At 43.8% G+C, this 23,992-nt stretch overlaps 3 protein-coding genes across 3 annotated transcripts in view; 1 reads left to right on the top strand and 2 right to left on the bottom strand.

Annotated features, from left to right (window-relative positions):
• The window catches only part of MRE11 (MRE11 double strand break repair nuclease), a 277,276-nt gene that overhangs the window by 61,621 nt on the left and 191,663 nt on the right, over positions 1 to 23,992 (bottom strand). The window lies entirely within an intron of this gene.
• Positions 1,028 to 14,057, top strand: MED17 (mediator complex subunit 17). Its single transcript, XM_075718143.1, has 12 exons — positions 1,028 to 1,259; positions 1,629 to 1,795; positions 2,150 to 2,369; positions 3,609 to 3,745; positions 3,845 to 3,929; positions 5,024 to 5,176; positions 5,981 to 6,111; positions 7,173 to 7,357; positions 7,946 to 8,083; positions 9,098 to 9,215; positions 10,507 to 10,666; positions 12,517 to 14,057. Exons 1-12 carry the CDS (start codon positions 1,028 to 1,030, stop codon positions 12,720 to 12,722), a joined length of 1,932 nt encoding a protein of 643 aa, XP_075574258.1. The 3' UTR covers positions 12,723 to 14,057.
• VSTM5 (V-set and transmembrane domain containing 5) lies at positions 17,689 to 22,802 on the bottom strand. The gene is made up of 4 exons (XM_075727803.1): positions 22,718 to 22,802; positions 19,306 to 19,635; positions 19,067 to 19,207; positions 17,689 to 17,732 (listed from the first exon to the last, which is right to left on the bottom strand). The coding sequence occupies exons 1-4, from the start codon at positions 22,800 to 22,802 to the stop codon at positions 17,689 to 17,691; spliced, it is 600 nt and encodes a 199-aa protein (XP_075583918.1).

Raw genomic sequence — 23,992 nt, 5'->3', positions numbered from 1 at the left:
CAGTTTCATTGCAGTACTATTGTGTATTTTTTTTGCTGTTTGGCTGAGCTTCCTGCGTGGTTGCAGCTGGTGATGGGCAACCACAAGTGAATTTGTGTTCAGAACGGGGAAGTAAACCAACTTCTGGCCAAAAATAGCGCGCTGAAAGAACACTGCAGCAGCTCAGCGCCGCGTGGCCACCTCTGAGGAGCAGGCCCTGTGATTCTGTTGCCCAGAGAGGTGGTGGAGTCACCATCCCTGGATGTGTTCAAAGAAGAGGTGGATGTGGCACTTTGTGACATGGTTTAGTGGGCATGGCGGTGTTGGGTTGACGGTTAGACTGATGATCTTAGAGGTCCTTTCCAACCTTAATGATTCCTAGTTTTACTCATTAAAAAATAATCCAGCTACCAAGCCAGGAAACATGAAATACTCTACCCTTAGTTGGTTTAGTGGTGGACTTGGCAATGTTAGTGGTTGGACTGGATGATCTTAAAGGTCTTTTCCAACCTAAACGATTCTATGATTCTATAATCCAGCTACCAAGCCAGGAACCATGAAATTAATTATTACTCTACCCTGAATTGGTTTAGTGGTGGACTTGGTAGCGTTAGGTTAATGGTTGGACTGGGTGCTCTGAAAGGTCTTTTCCAACCTAAACGATTCTATGATTCTATAATCCAGCCACCAAGCCAGGAACCATGAAATTAATTATTACTCTACCCTGAATTGGTTTAGTGGTGGACTTGGTAGCGCTAGGTTAATGGTTGGACTGGGTGCTCTGAAAGGTCCTTTCCAACCTGAACGACTCTATGACCCGGCCGGGGTCCGCCCGCCCGTGAGGGGGCGCAGGGAAGCGGCGCGTACCGCGCTGGGCCGCGGAAGCCGCTCTCGTTCGCCACCGCGCGCCCCGGCCCGCCCGCCGCTGACGAGCAGGCTCCACCCCCTCCCGAGCGCCCTCCGGAGGCAGCCGAGCCCGCCCGGCGCTGGCCCCGCCCCCCGCCCCGCCCGCCCCCGCGCGGCGGCCGCGGCCGGAGGTGGCACCAAGATGGCGGGCGTGCCGGCGGTGCGCATCAGCATCGAGTCGGCGTGCGAGAAGCAGGTGCAGGAGGTGGGGCTGGATGGCAGCGAGACCTACCTGCAGCCGCTCTCCATGTCCCAGAACCTGGCGCGCCTGGCGCAGCGCATCGACTTCAGCCAGGGCTCCGGCTCTGAGGAGGACGAGCCGGGCTCGGCGGGCCGCGCCTGGGCCGAGCCGGGCGAGGCGGAGGACGAGGAAGGTGAGGGGCGGCGGGCCCGCGGCTCCCTGTCAGCCGGCCCCGCGGCTAGGCCCAGAGGCTGAGCTCCCTCGGCGGGCTGCAGCTGGCGGAGGCCCGGCGCGCTGCGGCGCTGCCCGGCCTGCGGCCCCGCAGGCGCTTGGGCGCGGCTGCCTTCCGCCGTGCGCTCCCGCGGTTGGCCGCCGGTCGGGTCAGGATGTTCGTGACCGAGTCCCAGCAAACGGCAGTGGCAGAGTGGAAGAGGATAGATCCAGCTACTGTGCTGTTACGTTGTATTTCATCATGCCGCTATGACCTCTGTGGTTTCAGAATGAGCCTTGCACCTTATCTTTTTACAGTCCTTTGTTTTCCCTTCTTTTGTTTTATTTTTAGGGTTGGTAAAGTTTCAGCCATCCCTCTGGCCTTGGGATTCAGTGAGGAACAACCTAAGAAGCGCCTTGACTGAGATGTGTGTGTTGTATGATGTGCTTAGTATTGTCAAGGATAAAAAGTTCATGACTCTGGACCCAGTTGTGCAGGATCCCCTTCCTCCAAAACAGGTATATTGTACCTAGTCGTGCAGTTTGTATGGCTTGATGCCAAAGATCTTATTTCACTGGAATTCTTCATGTATGATACGTACAAGATTTAGTAAAATGTTCCTTGTCATGTGCTGCTACAATGCTTTATGGGTCAGGGGAAGGCTGTGAATGGAAGGTGAGGCTGATCTCAAAGTCCTCTTTGCTGAAGCTGTAAGTCAAAATGCTGCTCATGGCTATATAATATTGTCATGAAAGTTGCTTTAAATGAGTTACTCAACATCTAGTAAAACTAAGTTATCAGTCACTGTCAATAGTTCCACTAATAATTTTTTTGAGAATTAAGTTACAACAAGTTTTTCTCTTTGTTACTAGAATCCTCAGTTTCTACAGCTGATTTCAAAAAAGAAGTCATTAGCTGGAGCAGCTCAAATCCTGTTGAAAGGTGCAGAAAGATTATCCAAATCGGTTGCAGAAAACCAGGAAAATAAGCGACAAAGAGACTTCAACTCTGAACTGCTAAGACTGAGACAGCATTGGAAGCTGAGAAAAGTGGGAGACAAAATTCTTGGTGATCTGAGCTACAGAAGTGCAGGTAAACAGTAGGGTCTTTTGTTTTGCTCAAGAATGGGTATTTATATTTTACAAATAATTTTTTTGTTATTGGGAAAACAGGTGGAATATTTTTAATAATATCAGCTAGTAAAATATTGTTATAGTTATGAGACAATTATAAAAGGAGGAAACTTGTTTTATCCTGCCATCCTCAACCTAGAAAGTGATTTTAAAAGCTGGCTGTGTGGGATTATAGTAAAGATTCCTGTTCAGAAGCAATTCTGCGTTGACGATGTAGTTGATCAGTTGGCAGGTAGACCTTGTAAATCTTTGGCTTTTATCTACATTTGGTCTGTAAAGCATTTTTAAAAGATTGAGGAGCATCTTGCATTTTTCTCTGTGTGAAGACAGATTTATTATACCTACTATTCCTACGCTTGTGAGAAATTATACTGAGAATACGCATTATTTCTTGGATTACAGTGAGAGAGGGTAACCAGCCCAGAGTTCTAGAGCCAATTATGGAGTGAAGGATTGAATACAGAATCTCACCAAACTTAAGATGTAGATACAAAGCAGGCATCTGAACTGGTTATGCTGGGCTCCAGTTGTCATCATTATCAAATTTTGGGTTATTAATCTTGTGTTCGTGAAGCAACTGTAGGTGTAACCCAGGATATGTCTCTTTTTAGATGATTTATCCTAAACTAAAGGAACCATGCCCTGGATGTAAAAGGGATGCAACTAGGACAGATGTGGGCTTCTGCTTTTATCAGTCCCACCTGAATGACTGGCTGTATGGCTGGTTTTTACAGACTGAACACTGTCATAGTTTTAAGACTGCAAGCCAAACATCATCGGCATTCCTTTAAATCAGCAGGGGTGTTGCACCTTAAGCTACTTGCTTGCAAAACTTTGGGCAGTTAAATTTTGCCTTGTTATAAGAAATACCTAAATTTTTTTTTTTTTCCCCTCTCCTTCTCTGCTTCTGCTGACACCATTTTGAAACACTGTTGGTTTTCTCCCATAACTATTAAATACTACTTGCTAACTTACTGTAAAATAACACACATCACACCCTGGAGGACTGAGATGCTGGTGTGCTGAAATGAGCTTTCTAATTTACCTGTTTTTCCAAGAATTCGTTAAGAAATTTGAGTCAAGCGCAACTGTGGAGGTTTGGAGACTTAGAAGTACATATTCTTTCAAAATGGAGGTATGAGCTTCATTATTTGCAGAAGATGCTTTATAATATGTGTCTTTGTCCTTCCTTTCTTAGGCTCCCTTTTTCTTCATCACGGTACATTTGAGGTGATAAAGAACACTGACATTGACTTGGATAAAAAGATACCTGAGGATTACTGTCCTTTGGATGTTCAAATTCCAAGTGATTTAGAAGGATCAGCCTATATAAAGGTTTGCCAGAGAAACTTTAATAATGTAATATGGATTGTGTTTTGTATTTGTACGCTTGCAACAAAGAACAAACGTCAAATAATGTTCTCTTTTGTCCAGGTTTCTATTCAGAAACAAGCTCCAGACATTGGTGACCTTGGGACAGTCAATCTTTTTAAAAGACCCATGCCAAAATCAAAACCAGGTATAGCTAGCTATATGTTGTTTTCTGAGCATATTCTTAAGAAATGTGTTTGTGTCTGACATTTATTTGAAAATTCTAGCTTGAAACAAGAGTGAACGAGAATATTCTTATTTAAACTGAAATTTTCTGTGTAGGTGCTGCTTGGGCTTTGGAAAGACAATGCTTTCAAAGCATACTTCAGTTTTCCATATGGGTTCACTCAATTTCTGAAATAAAATTACTAGGATTGCATTTTAGGTATTCTGGAACACCTTTCATTAGTCATTAAGAGTTTGAGCACATAACCGCAAACAAACCAAGGCATGGTGGCTCCACAGGACTAAATGTACGTTCACTCTTAACGTTGCCCAAAATGTATCATTTGTTTCTGTGGCTTGTATGTTTTCTCTGAATCTGAAAGTGTGCTGGCAGCATGTGCATTAATTACCAACAGCTTACCTGGTAGATAGTAGCTTGATTCATTTGGTATGTGAAAGTATCTGAAGGTGTAAACCTTTGGGATTAAAAATTCATCCTTAACTCTTTAGAATTAAAAATAACCAGCAGGATTTTATTTCACAGCAATCTGTGACACAGATGCTTGTGCTGTCTTGAACATAGACAGGATGTTGTATTAAGCAGATGTTTCATACGGTATTCAGGGTACAGTATAGAGCCTGTGTACTTACTCAGACCAGAATCTTCCAAGAATTTTGGGCCTATAAATCCTGTGAAAGCACATACATGAATTTAACATTATGTGGCTCGTTGTAGAGTGAATGTAATAAAGCTAGAAGTATCATTGAAAGTAAATTGCAACTTAAGAAGCAGGGCTTCATAAACAGAGTTCAGAAAAGGCCTGGGAATATAATAGGCAATTCTAGAAGGGAGGTGCAGTTCACAATATACATATCTGTAAAATTGAAGTAAAATGCATTAGTGTTATCTTAAAGTGCTTACTTAACTGAGATAAAGTTCTGAAAATACTTAATTTGGGTAGAAGATACTGACTACCATATCTTAGCAATTACTCATAGCTACTGCACTGTATCTGGTATCTGAAGCTACCTTTGTAGCTTCTCTTTACATTGCAAACATTGATTTATATTTTTCAGGTTCTCCACACTGGCAGACAAAGTTGGAGACTGCACAGAATGTTCTTTTATGTAAAGAAATTTTTGCCCAGCTGTCACGAGAAGCTGTTCAAATTAAATCACAAATTCCTCACATTGTTGTGAAAAATCAGATAATCTCCCAGCCTTTCCCAGGTAGGAAACTTTTTTAAGACTTCTTAACCTACGATTATTTGCTTAAACATGAACTGAATTTCGGGGCAGGGGGGAGGTAATCTCCTTGTTTTTCAAAGGTTTTGAAAAACAGCATTTCCCAGAATTTGAATTTTGCTTGCTAATTATAGAAAAATTCAATTAATGTACTTCAGTTTCTGATTTACTCATTTTATTGTGTGGACTTTGGATTGTTTGTGATTGTGTTTTTTGTCAGTAGCACTTAACGCTGTCAACTGTGATGCCATGTGCACACTGCAGTTTGGAGCTCTGCGTAAGTCATTGCTCCTGGATTGCATGCAGGTGAAATTTAAGACTTGAGTTAATGGGTCTTCAGAAGAATGGAGGCTAATACTCTTCAGTGAGGATAATTAAACAGTATGAAGATGGCTCAGAGTCGGCTGATGAATCCTCTGTTCTTACAAGGAGTACACAACTGATTATATCATGTGAAGAATATGTTTCTGGATTGCTTAAAATTTATATGATGGTAAATCATTCCTTCTTTGGGGAAGGAATGGGGTCCTGGGGACTCTTCTTTTTGTGGGGGAAATTGGTGTGAAATGCACCTAGTGATTTATTAGTTGGCCTGTCAACGCTTCAGTGAGTAGCAAGTCTTACTTGCCTTTGATGCTGTGCTCACCAACATCATTCTTTGATTCTTCTCTGATATGGTGAACATTGGTTGTAAAACTACCGACTATAAAACATGAAGAAAAAGCAGTTCTCGGTAGCCTGCTTGAAAATTGTCAGTGTCCTATTTTTTTTTTTATCTGCGTTGTACAGGTTTGCAATTGTCTATTTCTCTGTGTCACTCTTCCAATGACAAAAAATCACAGAAGTCCGCTTCTGAAAAACAGAATCCAGAGGATCATCTCTATGTTCTGGAACATAACTTGCATCAACTTATCAGAGAGGTAATGCATTTATGGTCAAGTACTGAAGAGTTTTTGGCCTTTTGTTCAGACTTCCATGTAGTGTGCGGCACTGTTGTAACAACAGAGTGCCACTAGAGGCCAGTCACTTTCCATCCATTTGTGTAAGGCAACCTAGCGTTCAATTTTAGTATGTATGGGGTGGTTACAGAGTTCTTTACTAAGTAAAGAATGCTAGTAGTTCTTTACTTAACCTCAGGCTGGCTGCTCACTTCAGAAAGGCAATGCAAGGTTTTTCCAGTACAGGTCATCAGACTCCCTTTTTTCGTTGTGTCTCATTAGCGCTTGTCGAGTACTTTAAGTGGGCATCTGTTCAGACCGTACTCTCATGAAGAACAGACAATCAATTACCATAATAACTTCGCTTCTTTTGAGGTCCACTTCTCTGCTTAACTGTTTCAGATTCTCATATAATCTAGCAGAAGGACCTGGGGTAGAAGTTTCAGGTTGTGTCTGTTCAGGAAAGGAGCATAATTTTAGATGTATAAGCAGTTGTGAAACTGTGTTCCAGAGAGTGTTCATCTCCTTAGAGCATGGTTCTGCAAGTCATGCAGTCGTGGAATAGTCCAGTGTTTTAAACACTGAACTACGTTTCATGAAGCTTTGACTTAGCGCCCAGCTCTGTCGTGGATTTCCTTTTTTGACTTTGCACAGGTTGCTAAATCTTTTTGTACCTCAATTTTTTATCTCTAAAATGCTTCCTTTATTTTTGCTTGACCATTCTGTCTGTCTCCAGAGATGTATACAAAGCAGACTTAGGAGTAGTAGCTACTGCCATACTAGCAAATTTTTGTTAGCTAGCACCTTTTTTTAAAAATTGCTTTCCATAAGGTTTGAAAGACCTGCATAAACAGGGGAGACAAAGTATGAGTGTAAAGATAGCTTCAAAGTGCTGGCAAGTTTATAAAGTAAAAAAGTTGCACTTTTTGAAAGTATGTGCACTTAAAAACCTGATGTGAAGCAGCATATTGTAGTATACATATTATTTCTTGTAGATACTTCATTTGGTCACTTCCTTTTATAACATCTGTTGGTTGTTGCAGTGTCACAAGCAAACCCTGAGCTCGACAGTGATGCCCCATCCAGCTAGTGCACCTTTTGGCCATAAGAGAATGAGACTTGCAGGACCCCAGGCCTTTGATAAAAATGATATCAGTTCTTTACAGTCGAATGAAGGACTTCTGGAAAAGATAATAAAGCAGGCAAAACATATCTTTTTGAGACGCAGGTAGGTCATAAGCTGTTCTTGTTATAATGGTACATTTTATTGTAACTTTTTAGAATACAATTAATCTTTTTTCTGTGTTCTTAAACTAACTACTTCTTCCTTCACTGTTAAAATAGTCTTTATTTTTAAATACTAAGAACCGATAATATATCATGGAATATGAGCAAACATTCACCTAGTTAAAAAAAAAAAAAGAGACAAAAAACCCCAGATTTCTTCGAGATCTCTGTGACAGTTATGACATAGGCTGCTGCTAATTGTCCCTACTTTTCTTAAACTGCATAAATCTTTTTTACTATTCTTTGCTCTGCAGTAGCTGATACTAATACCACTTTAATACTGCTGCAGAACGTATGTGAAATGTAGAGAGTAAACGAGTGCGCTTCATTAGCACCAGAATGGTGATGAAATAGAACTTTGATCCACATGGTTCTGTTAAATTTGCCTCTGTTTGTTTGTTTTTTTTTTTTGGTGTGCCACAACCCCTCCCCCCCCCCCCCAAACTAATAACCTACTTGTTTCCTTTAAACAAGATGACAGCACAGACTGTCTAGATTATTGTGCGTGGAATATGTCTTTATCTTCTAGAACTGCTCGAACTATTGACAGTCTGGCTAGTCGTATTGAGGATCCTCAGATTCAGGCCCACTGGTCTAATATAAATGATGTTTATGAATCCAGTGTGAAAGTTCTAATAACTTCTCAAGGATACGAACAGATATGCAAGTAAGTATGAAAATGCATGTAGCTTTCTAGTTGTAGGGGCGTGCAGCAATGGCAGAGTGTATTCAAGTTGTGTTTTACAGGTTTAGGTTCTCTTCAGACAGACAAGTAGGAGCCTGTTATTTGTGTGCTAGTGTTTGGGTTTTTTGAGTTGTGGGGGGAACAGCCACCCTAAGAAAACTCTTCACCCGCTTTACACTTTAATGAAGAAACGTAGGAAGTTGTTAACTAGCACAGTTTCCTTTCAAAGAAGGAATTGAAGGTTAAAGTGGCCGCTTAATGGGGGAATTTACTTTGGATAGAGATAGCTGAATATAAAGTGTCTCTGTATGTGCTGGATTCTAAACTTCCAGTCTGGTCACGGAGAGCTAGTCAGTGCTCAGTCCTAGCTTGGTTGCATAGGTACTGAAATGGGGAACTCATGTAATACATGCTATTACTTATGCACATTGTCATCAAAATAAGAGATTTCATGTTCCAGAAATGAACATCTGCGTGCTGACCAGCAGTGAATTAATTAATGCGTTGACAGTGGATGAACCAGTCATTTTCCCATTTTGAGCAGCCTTCTCTGGCTGCGTCTACAGTGTGGAGCAGACTGCAGTCATTGGTGCAATTTCCAGTCTCAGTTCCAGAGTACACATGCTGCCCAAGTCTTGGCTGTAGGATAGAACAGGCCCTGAGTACACAACATTTTCCCCTGCACCTCTGGAAGGGAGCTTGGGCACAGTGGCAGGCAGGGAGCTGTGAGGCACCTCAGGAGGTTCCCTGACCTGAACGAGCAGGGGACCAGGTCTGGGAACATGCCACGGAAAGCGTTCCCTGCAGTACAGAGGGAGCTGTTGTGGCAAGTGAGGAAACTGAAATGTTTGGAGTTGCTGTTGTATTTCATAGGCTTTGCACCATCTTCATCTTAAGAGTTCTTGTCAATGAATGGGAGGGATTCTGTGTTCTTAGTTTCCTGTTTTCTTAAGTGTTGTAATGCATTTTGAATAAATATACATCTTGTCTTCAAAGATCCATTCAACTACAGCTGAACATCGGAGTTGAACAGATCAGAGTTGTGCACAGAGATGGAAGAGTTATTACGTTGTCCCATCAAGAGCAAGAACTGCAGGATTTCCTTTTATCTCAGGTAGACTCATATACATTATTCTTCCCTTTCTTGCAGTGTTTGGGAAACAGAAGAAGTTGGAATCTCACCTTTATGTAGAAAATGTTAGAAAACTTCAAATAAAGATAGAGAAAATAGGAAGGTGGATGACTGAATTTTTCAGTATGTTTGTATAGTGACTTTAGCAATGGTTACTAAAATACAATGCCAGTTTTTACGAAGGTCAGTAGTGATAATAATTTTTCCCTCCAATTTAAAATACATTTCTTTATGCTACTCATTATGGGAGCACTAAGATTTTTGCTTACTTCAGAACAGGTCAGTGAGAGTCATAGCAGACAATAAGGTATTCAATATATGAAACTTATTGTAACCAAGTCCCATCTAGAGTAGAATCTTAATGAGCCCACAATTACTGTAATTTCAGCATTGTCTTGTTAATGTTCACTTTGCACCAGCCATTACTAAATCAGCTGATACTTGAATGAACTTCGTTTTCTTAATGGCTTAGAGCAAGTTGCTGGTTTTATTCAGAAGTGACAGTCTCCCTACTATGCATTATAAATAGTCAAAATACAGGTCTTTAATAACAGTGGTTGACCTGTTGCAGTTATATGAAACTCCATGACACAGAAAACCAGTTGAAACAGGTTCTGCTGAGGGTGTCTCTTTTTGGTCAAGTGTTTTCAGACTTGTTCACAGAGAACTGCTGAACAGTGCTAGATACTTCCTTGTTACAAGTGTTAATTCATGATACAGAAAAACATTAGCATTTAAACTTTTAAGCTGTTAAAGCTCAATGCTTACGCTTGAGCATTAATGGAGATAATCACACATCTGAGAAACTCAACTTTTTCTGAGTTTGCTATGATAATACTCTCACAGACTTTCTGTATTTTACAGCAGAAGTCTCATTTCCATTCAAAGAAAGGATTATTTAAAAATCCTGTTTGTATCACTTGAATTAGTTCTTGAGACGTAAATAAAGGTTTCTGTAAATTGGAAGCAATACTTACATAAAATGTATACCTATGAAAAATTCATCTAACTGCATAGTGTGCTTAATACAGTGGTCTTCTCTGTCTGCAATGGAACTAGTCTACAGTCAAATAACACAAAGCTCTACTAGCACTTACATAGCATATATGGTAAAAAAAAAAGTTCCTCTGAAACTAGAGAACTTAGAAGACAAAGTCACTTTTATAAATAATTACTGTACAGCAGAAGAAAAAAAGCTTGGTAAAACCAGTAACCAGTTCTTTCTGTGGTGTGCAAATACTGAACAGAAGGCGAACCTCTTGTTATCTTTCAGATGTCACAGCACCAAGTACACGCAGTTCAGCAGCTTGCGAAAGTTATGGGATGGCATGTGCTGAGTTTCAGTAATCATGTTGGTCTGGGGCCGGTGGAGAGTATTGGCAATGCATCAGCAATAACTGTAGCATCACCAAATGGAGACTATGCCATTTCAGGTAGTGTTTTCTATTGTGCAATGTATGGAAATCTTAATGTATAGACATGTATGGAAAATCTTAAAATTCTTAAGCGAATTCTACAGGCTTTGCAGGTCTCTTTCTGAGATAGCCTGTAGACTTTTATAGAATAATGTCAATTTATAGCAAAATATTGTAGAAACAATCTTTTGTGTATGGAATTAACACCTAAAAAGAATCAATACTCTGCCCAGTAAGCCACTTAATATAAACATGATTTAATTTACACAGGCTTGAAAATATTTCTTAGAATTAGCATAAAAAAAATAGATTACAGAAACCATCAAGATCCTGGGAGAAGGGAACAAAGCAAACAACAGGATCACAACTCTGGACTTAATGAGAACAGTTTGGTCTCTTCAGGGATCTTCTTGGAAGAATCCTATGGGATACCATCCTATGGGATGGAGAGAAGAGGGGTCCAGGAGAGCTGGTTGATTTTTTTTTTTTTCCCCAAGGATCACCTCTTTCAAGTTCAAGAATGGTCATTCCTATGTGCAGGAAGTTGTGGAAAAACAGAAGATCTGTGTGGATGAACAGGGAGCTCACGACTATAAACTCATGACATAAAAAGGAAGCTGCAAGAGATTATAAGCAGGATCAGTTGACCTGGGAGGAAGATAGACTGTCAGAGCATTGACAGGGATAGGAAAGCTATAGCCCATCTAGGGTTGAATCTGGTGAGGGATGTACAGGGCAACCAGAAGAGCTTCAACAGGTATGTTAGCAGCAAAAGGAAGAATAGGGAGAATGGGGAGAGGACCTGGTGATACAGGACATGGAGAAGGCCAAGGTACTCGATGCCTTCTTTGCTTTGGTCTTCAGACTGGTCTTCAGGAATCCCAGGTCCCTGAGAGCCATGAGAAATTCTGGAGTGAAGAAGACTTACCCCTCAGTAAAGGAGGATCAAGTTAGAGAACCTTTGAACAAACTAGACATACACAAGTTCACGGGACCAGGTGGGATGTATCCAAGAGTGCTGAGGGAGCTGGCTGATGTCATTGTAAGGTCACTCTTGATCATCTTTGAAAGGTCGTGGTGATCAGGAAGGGTTCCTGAAGACTGGAAGAAGGCACATGTCACATCCTATATTCAGGAAGGAGAACCTGGGGAGCTACAGTCTGGTCAGCCTCGTTGCAATTACTGGGAAGATGAGGCAAAAAAGCAGCCTCAGAAACAGTTTCCAAACATGTTAAAGACAGGGAGGTGATGGGCAATAGTCAGCATTGATTTATGAAGGAGAAACTATGTTCAATCAGCCTGATAGTCACCTCTTTGTAGAAGGCTAGCTTGGTAGGTGAGGGGAAACCTAAGTGTTATCTCCCTAACTGCTTATTTAAAAAACAAACACCAAACACCACCAGTCTTGCAGAATTTTGTGATTAAAGCAACGACTATGCTGAGTGACTTCATTCCTGTCCGTTTGAGATAAATCCACTAGAAACAACATCTTTTTGATCACATTTTTCAACAGAATGGTGGGGAATACATCCAAGGTAAGAATTAGCAAAAAAATTTTGCCCTTCCTGGCATCATTAGGGAAAAAGAAATGCATTTGTGAAGTGTACGTGTGGGTTTTTTGTCAAATGTTTCTCTGGTTTGCTCTAACCAAGAACATGCAGTGCTAAAGCAAAGTGGGAGACGAGAGAGAAAATTCAAAGAGAAAAACTTTTTTTTTTTAAAAAAAACCCGTAAGGTAATTTCCCTTGTTTGCTTTCAGCATGTTTGGAATTGAGTAGGAGTAATATATAGCATACATCAGGAAGCATATTTAATATGAGGAATTCCTACAGTGTAAAAATGCTCATAAAAATCTCTGTTCATCACAGTACGTAATGGTCCGGAAAGTGGCAGCAAAGTTATGGTTCAGTTTCCACGGAGTCAGTGCAAGGATCTTCCCAAAGGTGATGTACTGCAAGACAACAAGTGGAATCATCTTCGAGGGCCGTTCAAGGAAGTGCAGTGGAATAAAATGGAAGGGCGTAACTTTGTGTATAAAATGGAACTCCTCATGGCTGCCCTAACTCCATGCTAACAATCCGTGAGCCTCTCCAAGGGCGGCCTTTGATTCATCACTGTGCTGCGAACGATCACTGCCTGTGCAGTAAAGGGAAATGGAACCTATGGGGCAATACAAAAAAGCAAACCCAAATTTATTTCCTGTACAGACATGTCCATTGTAGTGTTTGTAATAAAACTTTTTTCAATGATGTATAAAATACAACTTTTTGAAAAAGTTCCTTTCAGCTGTATCTTTGCAGATTGCTCTATCTGGAGTAATATAGCTGAGTAATTAATGTATTTTTCTTTTATAAAACTGAATTCAGTAGTCCTTTGCTACATGAAAGGTGCCTGCTCAGAGTCATTCCCTTTCCCCTTGTGCCTCTGTTTCTCATCAATAGATCTTTGCAAGTATAGAAAGATGAAAATTACTAGAATTGACTTGTGCTATCGATAAGCCTTTTAGTGGCTTATACCACAGGGAATGGCTATCCTTGTGGAAGCTAATGGACTTGTTTGATTAGAAGTAGGGCAACAGAGGAGAGGCAGAGCTCCCTGGTCAAGAATTAAGGCTAAACAAAACTTAAGATTCAAGGAAGTCTTCACTGCATGACGTTCTTGAGTTGGGGTTTGTTTGTGTTAACTGTACATTGATGTGGCTTCTGGGCGACCCATTTCTTTTTGAGAAAGATACTTAGCGATTTGTTTAAGCTGAGAGCATTAAGAAGTCACTGCTTGTGGCAAACGCCTTTCCTCTCTGATGTCTGTAGATAAGCCTATGAGGTGTAAGTTACTTAGCTTGTGTTTTCTGTCCTTGATTTTTGCAAGCATGTAGAGGCAAGGATCTTAATCTGTTTGCAAAATTCTGACAATTTGAGTTCGTGGGAGACTTGTGTAAATTCATGTCTGGATAGAAGCAAGTAACTCTCATGCAGTAGACCTTGGATCTCCACACTTGCACTGCTGGGTTTTTGGTGGTTTTTTTCTCCCTGCCCCGCTCCCCCTCCCCCCGTCACTGATTATCATCCAGAGAAACAACAATATCCTGAAAATCACCTTTTTTTGAGTTATTTTAAAATAAAAAAAGTCCTGGGTTTGTCTTTTTTGGTTGGAATTGTAGCCTTCTTGAAGCTTCTTCTAAGGTGTTGCACAGAGCTTTTCTTTTCTTTGATAATTAATTGCTAAAGGTCTTTTTGAAACCTGTCTGTATGAACTGCTTCAGACTTACGTCCATATTGTGTTACGAGGTGCATGTATATATATGTGTGTATATATATGAGAACTTCTTGCACATAGACCATGTTTGAATTGAACATCGTACTTGTATGGTGACAGTTGTTACTTTGCTGTATTCTTGAGCAATAAAGAATAGTTGTAGGAAATATATATTAAGCAACTGCTTGTGGCAAGCTGCTGCTCAGTGTGTATCCAAAGCAGCTGTTGTACTTACGTTGGCATTTGCTAGTGTAGAACAGCTTGTTATTTCAGTTCCTTGAAGTACTTGCTTTGTGCAACTGAACTATAGAAGAGAAAGGGTTTTCCTTTCAGGTTCTGATGAGTTACCCAAGACAACTTACGAAAATGAAAAAACACTAGTTGAAAATAGTCTCTTGATCTTGAAAGATGGGTGAATCTTACACACCACCTGTGATGCCGGGTCCTGTATTGCTTGGCTAGCAGGTGCTGTATGATTACAGGCAGAGAGGGCTTTTGTTCCTTGGTGAACAGTTCAGCCAACAGCCTCATGCATCTGTTTGTGCATCTGATTATATGAGGCTGTTTTGACTCTTGGCAACACAACAAATCTTCTCTTACTAATAATTAGAAGATGAGCACATGAAACTTAGACATGTCTTTACGCTTCACCATTCTTAACCTAAGTTGACAGGTCTGCATGTAGTGATAGCCTTTTTGTCAAATAAGTTCTTCATTACCAAGTAACAGGATCACTGTGGAGCTATTAGGATCTCATAGTTGCAGGATTTGTCCCCTTCTGAAAAGAAACAATGGATGCAAGAGGCCTTCTTGTGTGTTGCAGAAGTGTAAGCACTGCATATTAGCAGTGAAGACATTTGTCAAGACTTCCAGGCCTAGCTGGGGGAAAAAAAAAAAAAAAAAAAAGAATGATTAGGGACCTGGAGAGTCTGTCTTTTAAAAAGTGTCAAATACATGGGCATTCCTAATTTTAATGGAGAACAGACTGATTAGGCTTCTAAGAGAAGGACAGTATTGAAATTCTTGGTAGTGCATCTTTGAACATGAAATGAAGACATTAGTGGATGATTAAGACCTTTACAATTGATTGCCAAAGCAATCTTGTGAACTTGGACATCTCTTTAATTAAAGTTTAAATGCAAAATGCCTTACTCCCTTTGATCACTTGGAATGCTCTAAATATTAAATTTGCTGCTGTTCTGCATGGAGTTTACAACTGGAGTAAGAACAGCTATTGGTTTCTAAACTTCCACTCTAACAGCTTGCCATAAGGTTTTAGATACCTCAAGCACCTCCAGTGTAGCAAAAAAAATGCTGCAGGCAGCTTAGCCTCATGTTCTGTCAAATATTATTGACATTAATAATGCATATTGACAAACATCAGTTTCAGAAAATGTGAATATTTTATAAGTGACCCTACCAATGTAGAGTAAGCATGTCAAATTCCAGGTAAAATTTGTGGGTGAGGAATTGTCTATAAGGAAAGCAGTACGTAGGCTACCTGTACTGTATGTCCTCACTGAATATTATTTGCATCCTCGTTGTTTATCTAGGGTATTACTACCTAAAAGCGAGGTTGGCACCAAGGTCAATAGCCAAGGATGGGTGCCTGAAGTTGCTGTATCTTTAGCCAAGCTGAGAGAGGTAGAAGAACTGTGCTCGTTGGAAACTTCTTGCTGCTGTTACAGTGCAACTTAAATTGAAGAATTTTAAGTGGTCATTTCCTACTTTCATCATGGCTTTCAAGTATTGTCGTTTAAAAGTGTAAGTGATCTCTACAATTACAGGAATGCATTCAAATGGTCATTCATGTCTGTATATATTTCCTGACTTTTGCTTTGACAATTACAGTATTTAGGTCAATGTTAGCAGATAATAATGGTGTTACACGTAAGCTGCACTTTTTGTCCTTTTTAAATAAGTCTGGCAGTGCACCTGCTATATACTCAGCTCAGCCTAATGCGTAACTTCGCGTTCAAGTTCTAGGATTTAGGGATTAAAAAAAATACGGAACAGATAAACAAGAAAAAAACCACATTTAATAATGTTTTCCTTATGCTATATGGATACTTTACAAAATACTTCAAGCTTGGTGATTAAAACAGATGCACTTGCAACTTCTGCGTTGTCAAAGCTTAATTCACTCAAAGATACAGCGGACTGGTAGTATATACTTAAAGTGAAGAATTAGAACAAACTTACTTTGCCAAGCTGTGCTGTAGCTGGGATTTTTTTTTTTTTTTTTATTTTCTCACCTTTTTTGACCTCTTATCCTAGATGCAGGAAAGACCAACCAGCTGAATCTGGTACCCGAATTTATGAGTGAATGTGAGGTGCTCTGTACTACAAATGGCCAGTTCAATCCAGGGATGACTTTTAAAAAGTACTGTGTACAGGGTGCTTTGGGAAAAGCCTGTTTGCATTGTTATGCACTTGGTGAGAAATTCTTTGTTTTTCTGTATCTAACCCATCGTACCTCTGCACCTGAGCGTCATAGTCCCCAACCAGAGGGGAAGCTCTGTCAGCCTGTTTTGTACAAGCCTTATGCGAACAAGTGAGCTAAAGCGTGAGAGAGGCAGTAGCAGCACGTCAGCTCAGAAAGCCACATGGCAATCTGCAGACACAGACTAGTCCATGGTCTCTTACACGTTCAAAGTTTATTTCACACTGCAAAATTCTTCTCTTCACAAAAGCGAAACAGGATAAGTTGAAGCTGGGTCAGTTTACTGCTTTCTCGCTCAAATGTTATTCCACCCAGAAGATGTGCAGGTGGAAAATCTAAGTGTGACATGCAGATTCAAGAAAACACTAGTTAGATCACTTCATGTTTTCTTACAACACAGGAAAGCAAAGGTGGCTTCTCAACAAGAGCAATTTCAGAACTGTATCTGTAAATACTAAATTTCAAAGTAATGCTGTTTTAACTTGTCTTCCCACATAAACTATTCATTGGTGGGCTAGTTTGCAAAGAACTCGACATCTTTCACAAGGAAACTGTTTAGTATTTTGCCACCCCACTGCTGGGTTGTTGTCGGTGTTTTATCTGACCCCTCTAATAGACAGCATCCTCTTCAGTGCATGTGTGTAGTTCCTTGTTTAACAGCCTTCGCTGGTAATGTCATAAAATGTGTGTTAATATCCCAGGGCAGTGTAAACTGTTGGAAACTTAAGTGGGCGAACTTTGACCAGCTCGGCATTGTTTCAAAGTCGGTTTTGTCTCATGAAGAATTGCAGTTTGTCTTCAGAGCTTCAGGAAATTCCTTATGCCCAAAAGTAGCAGCATAGGCGCAATAAACAGGATTCAATCCTTGCAATTAATTTTTTAATGTAATACTGTAATTAGACATTAAATTTATTATGTTCAAGGATGCTAATGGCTGCTCTGTCTGTAATAGGAGACTTGCTGTAGCCGAAATACAGGTGTCCTTCAAGACCATGATCATTTCCTTTATGGGTTTATCTTAGAGGCTTGCTTGCTTGCTTGCTTGGTTGTTTTTAAGAGTGGTAGAGGCTGTAGATTTTATTAATTAGCCACAAAAATGTGTTCGTGCTCAGCATGAAAGCATACTCTTTTTTTTACTTTGACCTCAGCTAGCAGAGCTGAAATCTTAACAGGTCGAAACAGTCCCATCAGACACTGCTGCTTTCAAGTCTAATTAGCTTTGCAAGTCTGGATGTTTCTACAGTAGTCACAAACATTTTACCTTTTAGGTTTCTTCTCGCTTTCCTTGCCAATACATTCTCCTGAGGTAGAACTGTTATTTTTGTTATGAGGCAATCCTTGGCTAACACTCAATGGTTTCCAATTCAATCTCTTCAGTTGTACTTGCTGCAAATAAAAGGATATTATTATTGATTGGCAAATGGATTGGAAGGCCAGCCTTCCAAAATTAACAACGCTGTGTTAATAGCTGAGACATTTTGAACTTTTTAATATTAGCTCAAGCTTACTCATCTACAATTAGGTTTTAAGTACATATTTTCAAAATATTTAATTGCATAAAGAGTCCCTCACATTCTTTAAAGTGACACTGGTTTCTTCCAATACAAGACTAAAGACACTATGAAAACTGAAGTCCATTAAGGCCAGTCCTTATACCTCTCTTTGTGACTTTTGAAAGGAGGACTTTTCTAAGGTGGAATTGGGGCAGAAGTTCAGTCCCTGCTTTGGATCATGTTCTGGGAGATGACAGAGCAAGTCTCCAGAACTGCAGTTTTCCTGAACTCTGCCAAATAACTGTACCTGATTCAGACTTTGTAAAACTCTGGCTCTGTAGGAAGATTGGCTTTAACTGGAGGAAGGAGAGGCTTTATCCAAACAAAAGCCTGTACATGCTGGCATGATAGGCAAATTTTCAGTAGCTAGAGAAGCTTGTGAGCGGTGTGTGCACTGTGAAAACAGCCAGCAGCCCTTAGAGCTGTAGGTGAGCGGCAGAAAGGAAGAGACGGCTCGAGCCAGATTCATCTCTTCTCGTATCAGGTTTTGTAGAGCTGACACAAAGTCTGGGCCATGAGGCTTAGGATTCCTGAGTATCTGTGTTGGTCTAATAAAATACTGATACTTAGGCTGCTTGTTGTACTGTAACAGCTTAAACGGGGCTTATTAGAGAAGAGATACAGACTTTATACCTACAGGGCAAGAAACGACTAGTGGATCTGCACCTACAAAGAAAGGAGGTAAATGCCTGAAATGTTTTGAAGTGGTAAAAGAAACCTCCTGTTCCAAGTATGTGCCCAGAGCTGAGCCCAGGCCCATAGCGTGGCACCTTGTCTTGCTGCCTAGGCCAAATATCCCTGGCTGTGGCTTGGAAATTCCTTCTGTAGTATGTGAATGTTCCCTTCAGTGCAGCCCTTGTGTTCCCGTGATCTGCTTTTCATGACTAGTGTCTTTGGTGCATGTTAAGAGTCTGGTTTTGATATTAGTCAGTGTTCGCTGGAGTCCGCAACTGGATCAAACATGAAGACAGATGAAAGTGGGGTTTGAGAGGAGAGGGAGGGGTGCAGTCCTCCATGAAGTGAGGTGTGGGCTCAACTGAACTGAGCTCTTCCAGTCTTGTCTCTCAGTGGCTCTACTTAGCACCTGTATGGCTCCAATCACAAGTGAATTTTAGGCTCAAATTCAGACTTGAAAACCCTATACCTTGACTGCATTCTTAGAGATACCTGTTAGTTTGTGTGTCGTCCTCTTCTGAAATAGATGCAGAGATTTATTGCACAGCCACATGAAGCAGATCAAAATGGCAGATACTGCAGCGAGAAATGCAAAGAGAACTGCTACAAAATGTAAGTCTTCATAGATAATCTCTGCAGGGAGAACAGAAAAAAAAATGTTATAGAACTGATTACAAGCAGATTAATGTTTAAACACAGGGTAAAGCCAAGAACTCCCATCTAGTTTGTACCGTAAACGTTGACTATGATGGTGCCGTAGGTGTTGGTTCCATACTCCTCTGTTACAGTGATAAAATAGTAGCCGGCATCTCTCATGCCCACGTTCAGAAGCTGTATAGAGCCATTTTCAAAAGTAGTCACTCTGTCCTTGTAGACCGTGGATATGTTGACATAATTCCCACTTTTCCACTCAACAATTTTGGTGGTGCCCCAGCTTGACACATGCTTCCACTCAATGGTGGCGATGCCTCTGCAAGAGTATTCAACTGAGAGGAGGATGTTTTGTGCCACTGTTGCGTTGATGTTGGGTTGTGGGACAACTAACGACACTCCTCCGGGAGCTGAAAGACAAAGGAGCGTGGTGAGTGTGGAGGTGATGCTGCACCAACCATCCAGGGCAGGATGGGACCTCTGGGGCATGGTTCATCCTACCTATCTCAGTGGTCTGTTTTAAGAGAGGATGGATTATGCTTTGCAGTTTCTCCTTCTTGCTGCTGACCATAAAAGGAACATACATACTTACATTAAAGACTAAATACACATTTTTTTTATCAGTGATAGTCAGGAGAAACATTTCCACCATACAGGCCAAGTAATTGCATGTTTCAGTGTTCCGATACCCAAGAGAAGAGAGTTTGGAAGAGTCTTTTTGGGTAAGCGAGCATAACATTTCCTGAAAACTGAGCAATGCTTTTGTATTCATCAGCAACTGGCTTTCCTTTAAAACCTGCATTTAAATGGAAAGTTTAATTGCCATGGCCAAGGTAACCTATTATATTAACTACCATCCCCCAAAAGCAAGAACTGTAGCAGGCTTAAGTATGTGCAGACTTGGCGATGACTTAATCATGTTTTCAGGATGCCTAATGAACATTTGAGACAACAGCTTCATAAAGGTAGCTAGTTATACGCCAGTGCAGATAAATCGCTTGTAATCAAAAGTACACAGTTTCATGCGAAGTCCTGGACTTCATGTTCCTGATGATTTCCAGGCAAAAATGCACATGAAAGAATATTTAATTCTCACCTGGTTCCTACCAATGTGATTACAGAGCTGTTCATAACACTGGGAAACTGAACTGACCATTTAGTTTAATGTATAACTGCAATAATGTCTGCCTGCGTGTGGGTATTTTTGCATGAAGATTTGGATGAACACCAAACATCTGAGTTTCAACTGGCATACATTTTTTTTTAATATAATTAGTGGTGTGTTTGAGACATTTGGCTAGAGACTGAAATCCGGTTATCTACCCACAAAAATCAAACCAGACAAAAGGCAGATAAAGCACACGGTAAGCCTGTGAGAATGCCTTTTCCTGGTTTGGCTTGGAGCAGCTCACCCACTCTCCTCTCCGACTGGGGGAACAGCCTGACTGCAAGAGCGGAACTGAAAAAATAATGGTGAGCTGCAAATATCTGTAACCCGGTGGGGAGGGAGGATGAGACCCTCAGCTACGCTGAAGGAGCACAAAGCTGGACCCCTTGGGATGCTCCTGGAGGTTCTGCAGAGTCTTCAGGGAAAAGAATGGTTAAAAAAGGCAAAGAAAAACAATGTCCAAGGGAAAAAATTATTTTTTAAAATCTTATAAAAAAATAAGAACCCCCCCATGGCCAAAACTCCAGAGCAACCACAAATGGGGAGAGATGGGTAAATGAGTAACAAGCTGCCTTCGCTCTATTTGGGATCTCTAGCAGAACTCAGAAACTCTGCTGGTCAAGGTAAGGCAGGGAAGCTCCAGAAGCCAGTTTGATTCCCAGGTCCTCAACCCATGGCACCAGCACAGGAGAAAGCGCCAGCCACTCCATATTTTTTAATCAAATAGGATCTAGGCTTTTTCCAAGATAACACTCCTGGGATTCCCCCTTCGTGGGCATCTTGTCATGCTCCTGCTGCCCAGGTCCCTTGCAGAGCCACCACGCTTTCCGAGGAGCCCAGCGCATCCTCAGCTAAGCTGCGCTCTGCCGTTCAGCTGGTGTGCAGGAGAGACTAACCAGAGCTGTGAAAAGGGGCTTGTGCCAGCTAGAGAAACAGAACAGACGGGAACCTCTGGTAATCGCTGCAAATTGTTCTAATTGTTTTCAGCTCCGTGTGTTTATTTAAAGGCCTTTTGCACTGTTTCTGACCAGACAGGAGCTGAGTGTCTCACCACAGTGACCCTTTTATCTTTTCATAAAGGCATGGCTTTGTTCTGAATATGTGATTGCAAGGTAAATGTAAAAAAAAAAAAAAATCCTTCCATTAAATTATTTGCAAATGTGTTCTGTCCCTATCCAGCACACAAAGCCAAAAAATGCAAGGTGATACCTAACCACTAAAAAATACTTGTAATACGCAGTCCGCCTAGATCACCTGAACCGGTTTAATCCAAACAAGCCGCATCAACCTTGAGAGCAAACATCACACCCATCTGCAGTGCCCCGCGCAAGGCCACAGCGTTCTGCTGGTTGCAAAACCAGACCCTTCACGCCCAGTAAAACATGCACTGAGGAGAGGAGGGCACTGGTGCCACTTGAAGTGCAGTGAGTTTGCCGTTCCTGGCATGCTGCTGCGCTCCGAAGTATTCGCCTGGCCGGGAATGAAAGCTGGAAGCAGGGCTCTGTGCACCGGACCCGGCCGCAGCGATGCGCCCAGGCCTGCGGCGTGCGAAGCCGGTGGCAAAGGGCTGGCAGCGAGGGGCCTCCAGGCAGGAGCTCTAAAATGGGGAGGACAGCTCTAAAACGGAGCTCTTAAAACTCTGGGGACCAGTTCCTCCACCCTCCGGTGTCCTGCTTGTGCCTCACCTTGATGATGAAGGAGTGATGTGTGCACACCAACCCCGCTGCCCACCCCAATTCGCAGGCGCAGGGGCGTGCGGCCTCCTCTGGCCCCGGCCCGGTCCCCGCTCGCCCCCCGCGGGCTGCCGGGCTGAAACCCACCTGCCCTCTCCGCCGCGCTTCCCAGCGGGACCCGGAGCCCTTCGGGCGGCGGAGCCGGGGCTTGTTTCCTCCCCCTTGCCCCGTCCCCTCCGTCGCTGGGAAAGCCGGGGGGGAGCGGCCCCCGCCGGGCGCGGCCGTGGGGCTCCGTCCCGGGCGGCCGGGCCGGCACCGCGCAGCGAGCCCGCTTCCTCCGAGCAGCAGGAGCGGGGACGAGCCCTCCCAGAGCACTGCCAGCCTGCAGAGAGCAGCCATGCCGGCCCGAGCCCCCGTGAGCGCCGGCCCCGTCCCCTCCCAGCCGCTCTCCGGCCACTCCCGGTCCAGGCCGGGCTAGGACGGGCGCTCGCCGCCGCCGGGGCCGGGGCCCGTGGAGGGGCGGCCGGGTCCCCACACCGCCCCGCGCAGATGCCGGGCGCTGGGGCTGAGCCGGGGGCAGCGCGGCGAGGAGGAGGAGGAGGAGGAGGAAAGGGCCGGGGGAGGAAGCGGAGGGGAGAAGGGGACACTTACTCTGCAGAGCCCACCCGGCGGCCAGGCAGAGGGTGACGGTCCCCACGACGACGCCCCGTCCCCGGCAGCCCTGGAGCGGTCTCATCAGAGAGCAGCCGGCGCCCCAGGGCTTGCATTTAAGCGGCTGGGCCGGCCAGCGCGGCCCGACCCCGGGGGCTGCCCGCCCCGGGCCTCTTCCTCGCTCCTCTCCCTCCTCTTCCTCCCGCTCCCGCTCCCGCCGCGGCGCCGGGGCTGGGCGCAGCTCCCCCCGGCGCCCGCCGCACCGGCCCGCCGCGATCCTCCGGCGGGGACGGCGGATGCAATTGGCGGAGGGAGGGAAAGCGCGGCCCGGCCGCCTGCCATCGCCCCGGCCAGGAAACGAGCGCGAACGGGGGCCGCGCAGCCCGGCCCGGCCCCGCCGCTCCCCAGCCCGGCCGCCAGCCCCAGCCCGGCCGGCACCGAGCGCGGGGGTCGGGACGCTCGGCCGGGGGTGCTGCTTTTGGGGGGGGTGTGCGTGTGTGTGATCGCTAAGGGAACACGTACCCGCAAGGGGAATTTCCCTTCGGGGTGTTAAAAATGACTTTATAGCCCCGAGGGGTCTGGTGATGCTGCGGGTGAGACGGCCGGGCTGGGCGGCAGCATCTCTGTGTCCCAGGGGTCATCTCGGGTGACCACGCTGGAAGGTGAGCCCGGTTCCCACCCCACCGCACCCAGCACAAGCGCTGGGTGCTCCCTCTTCCTTGCACCAGGTCCCCAGAGGTCCCCAGCAATGCTTGTCCTTCTTTCAGAAAGCATGGGGCAGCGTGAGTTAGGGAGAAGCATCGTTAGAAAACACGCAAGTGCCCCAATCCTGGAAATTCACCTTCGCTCGGGGACAGATGCTCCCAGAGGCCATATGCACCCCCAGGAGAGCCGCCCCTCTGACCGACAAAAGTCACGCTGGGGTGGCCTTTTTTGCACATCTTCCATCCCCCTCTTCCTCATGTTTCCCCCTCGACAATTTTTCTTTAGTAGGGTGCAGAAAAAAGAGAGACACCCCAGCCTGCTCGTCAGCGCAGGCTTCTCAGGGTGGGTGGGAGGAAAAGGCAACTCCCCGCACCCAGGAGGGACGGCCGGGGTCTGCCAGAGCCCTCTGCGCCGGGCAGCCGCGTCTCCCCCTGCACTGCATGGACAAGTGCAGGTTTCCCTACGTACCGGTTGCCTGTGAGGATGACAGTGAGTCCCGCGGGGCTCTGGGTGGCCGAAGCACAGCCCCGGGCAGGGGGCCGAGCAGGAGCAGGGCTGGGCTTGCTCGGG

Source organism: Pelecanus crispus, chromosome 1 (genome assembly GCF_030463565.1).
Source record: "Pelecanus crispus isolate bPelCri1 chromosome 1, bPelCri1.pri, whole genome shotgun sequence".
NCBI classification, from domain to species: domain Eukaryota; kingdom Metazoa; phylum Chordata; class Aves; order Pelecaniformes; family Pelecanidae; genus Pelecanus; species Pelecanus crispus.
This window is presented reverse-complemented; position numbering and strand designations above follow the sequence as displayed.

What these genes read in the sequence shown, in the direction of transcription:
- MED17 (XM_075718143.1), top strand. Translation starts at nt 1,028, where the DNA reads ATGGCGGGCGTGCCGGCGGTGCGCATCAGCATCGAGTCGGCGTGCGAG. An exon ending in AAGGATCAGCCTATATAAAG is followed by an intron (nt 3,746 to 3,844) that starts GTTTGCCAGAGA and finishes TCTTTTGTCCAG; the next exon opens with GTTTCTATTCAGAAACAAGC. An exon ending in GGATACGAACAGATATGCAA is followed by an intron (nt 8,084 to 9,097) that starts GTAAGTATGAAA and finishes TTGTCTTCAAAG; the next exon opens with ATCCATTCAACTACAGCTGA.
- VSTM5 (XM_075727803.1), bottom strand. Translation starts at nt 22,802, where the DNA reads ATGAGACCGCTCCAGGGCTGCCGGGGACGGGGCGTCGTCGTGGGGACC. An exon ending in CATCATAGTCAACGTTTACG is followed by an intron (nt 19,208 to 19,305) that starts GTACAAACTAGA and finishes TTCTCCCTGCAG; the next exon opens with AGATTATCTATGAAGACTTA. An exon ending in GACGACACACAAACTAACAG is followed by an intron (nt 17,733 to 19,066) that starts GTATCTCTAAGA and finishes TTTTATTTGCAG; the next exon opens with CAAGTACAACTGAAGAGATT.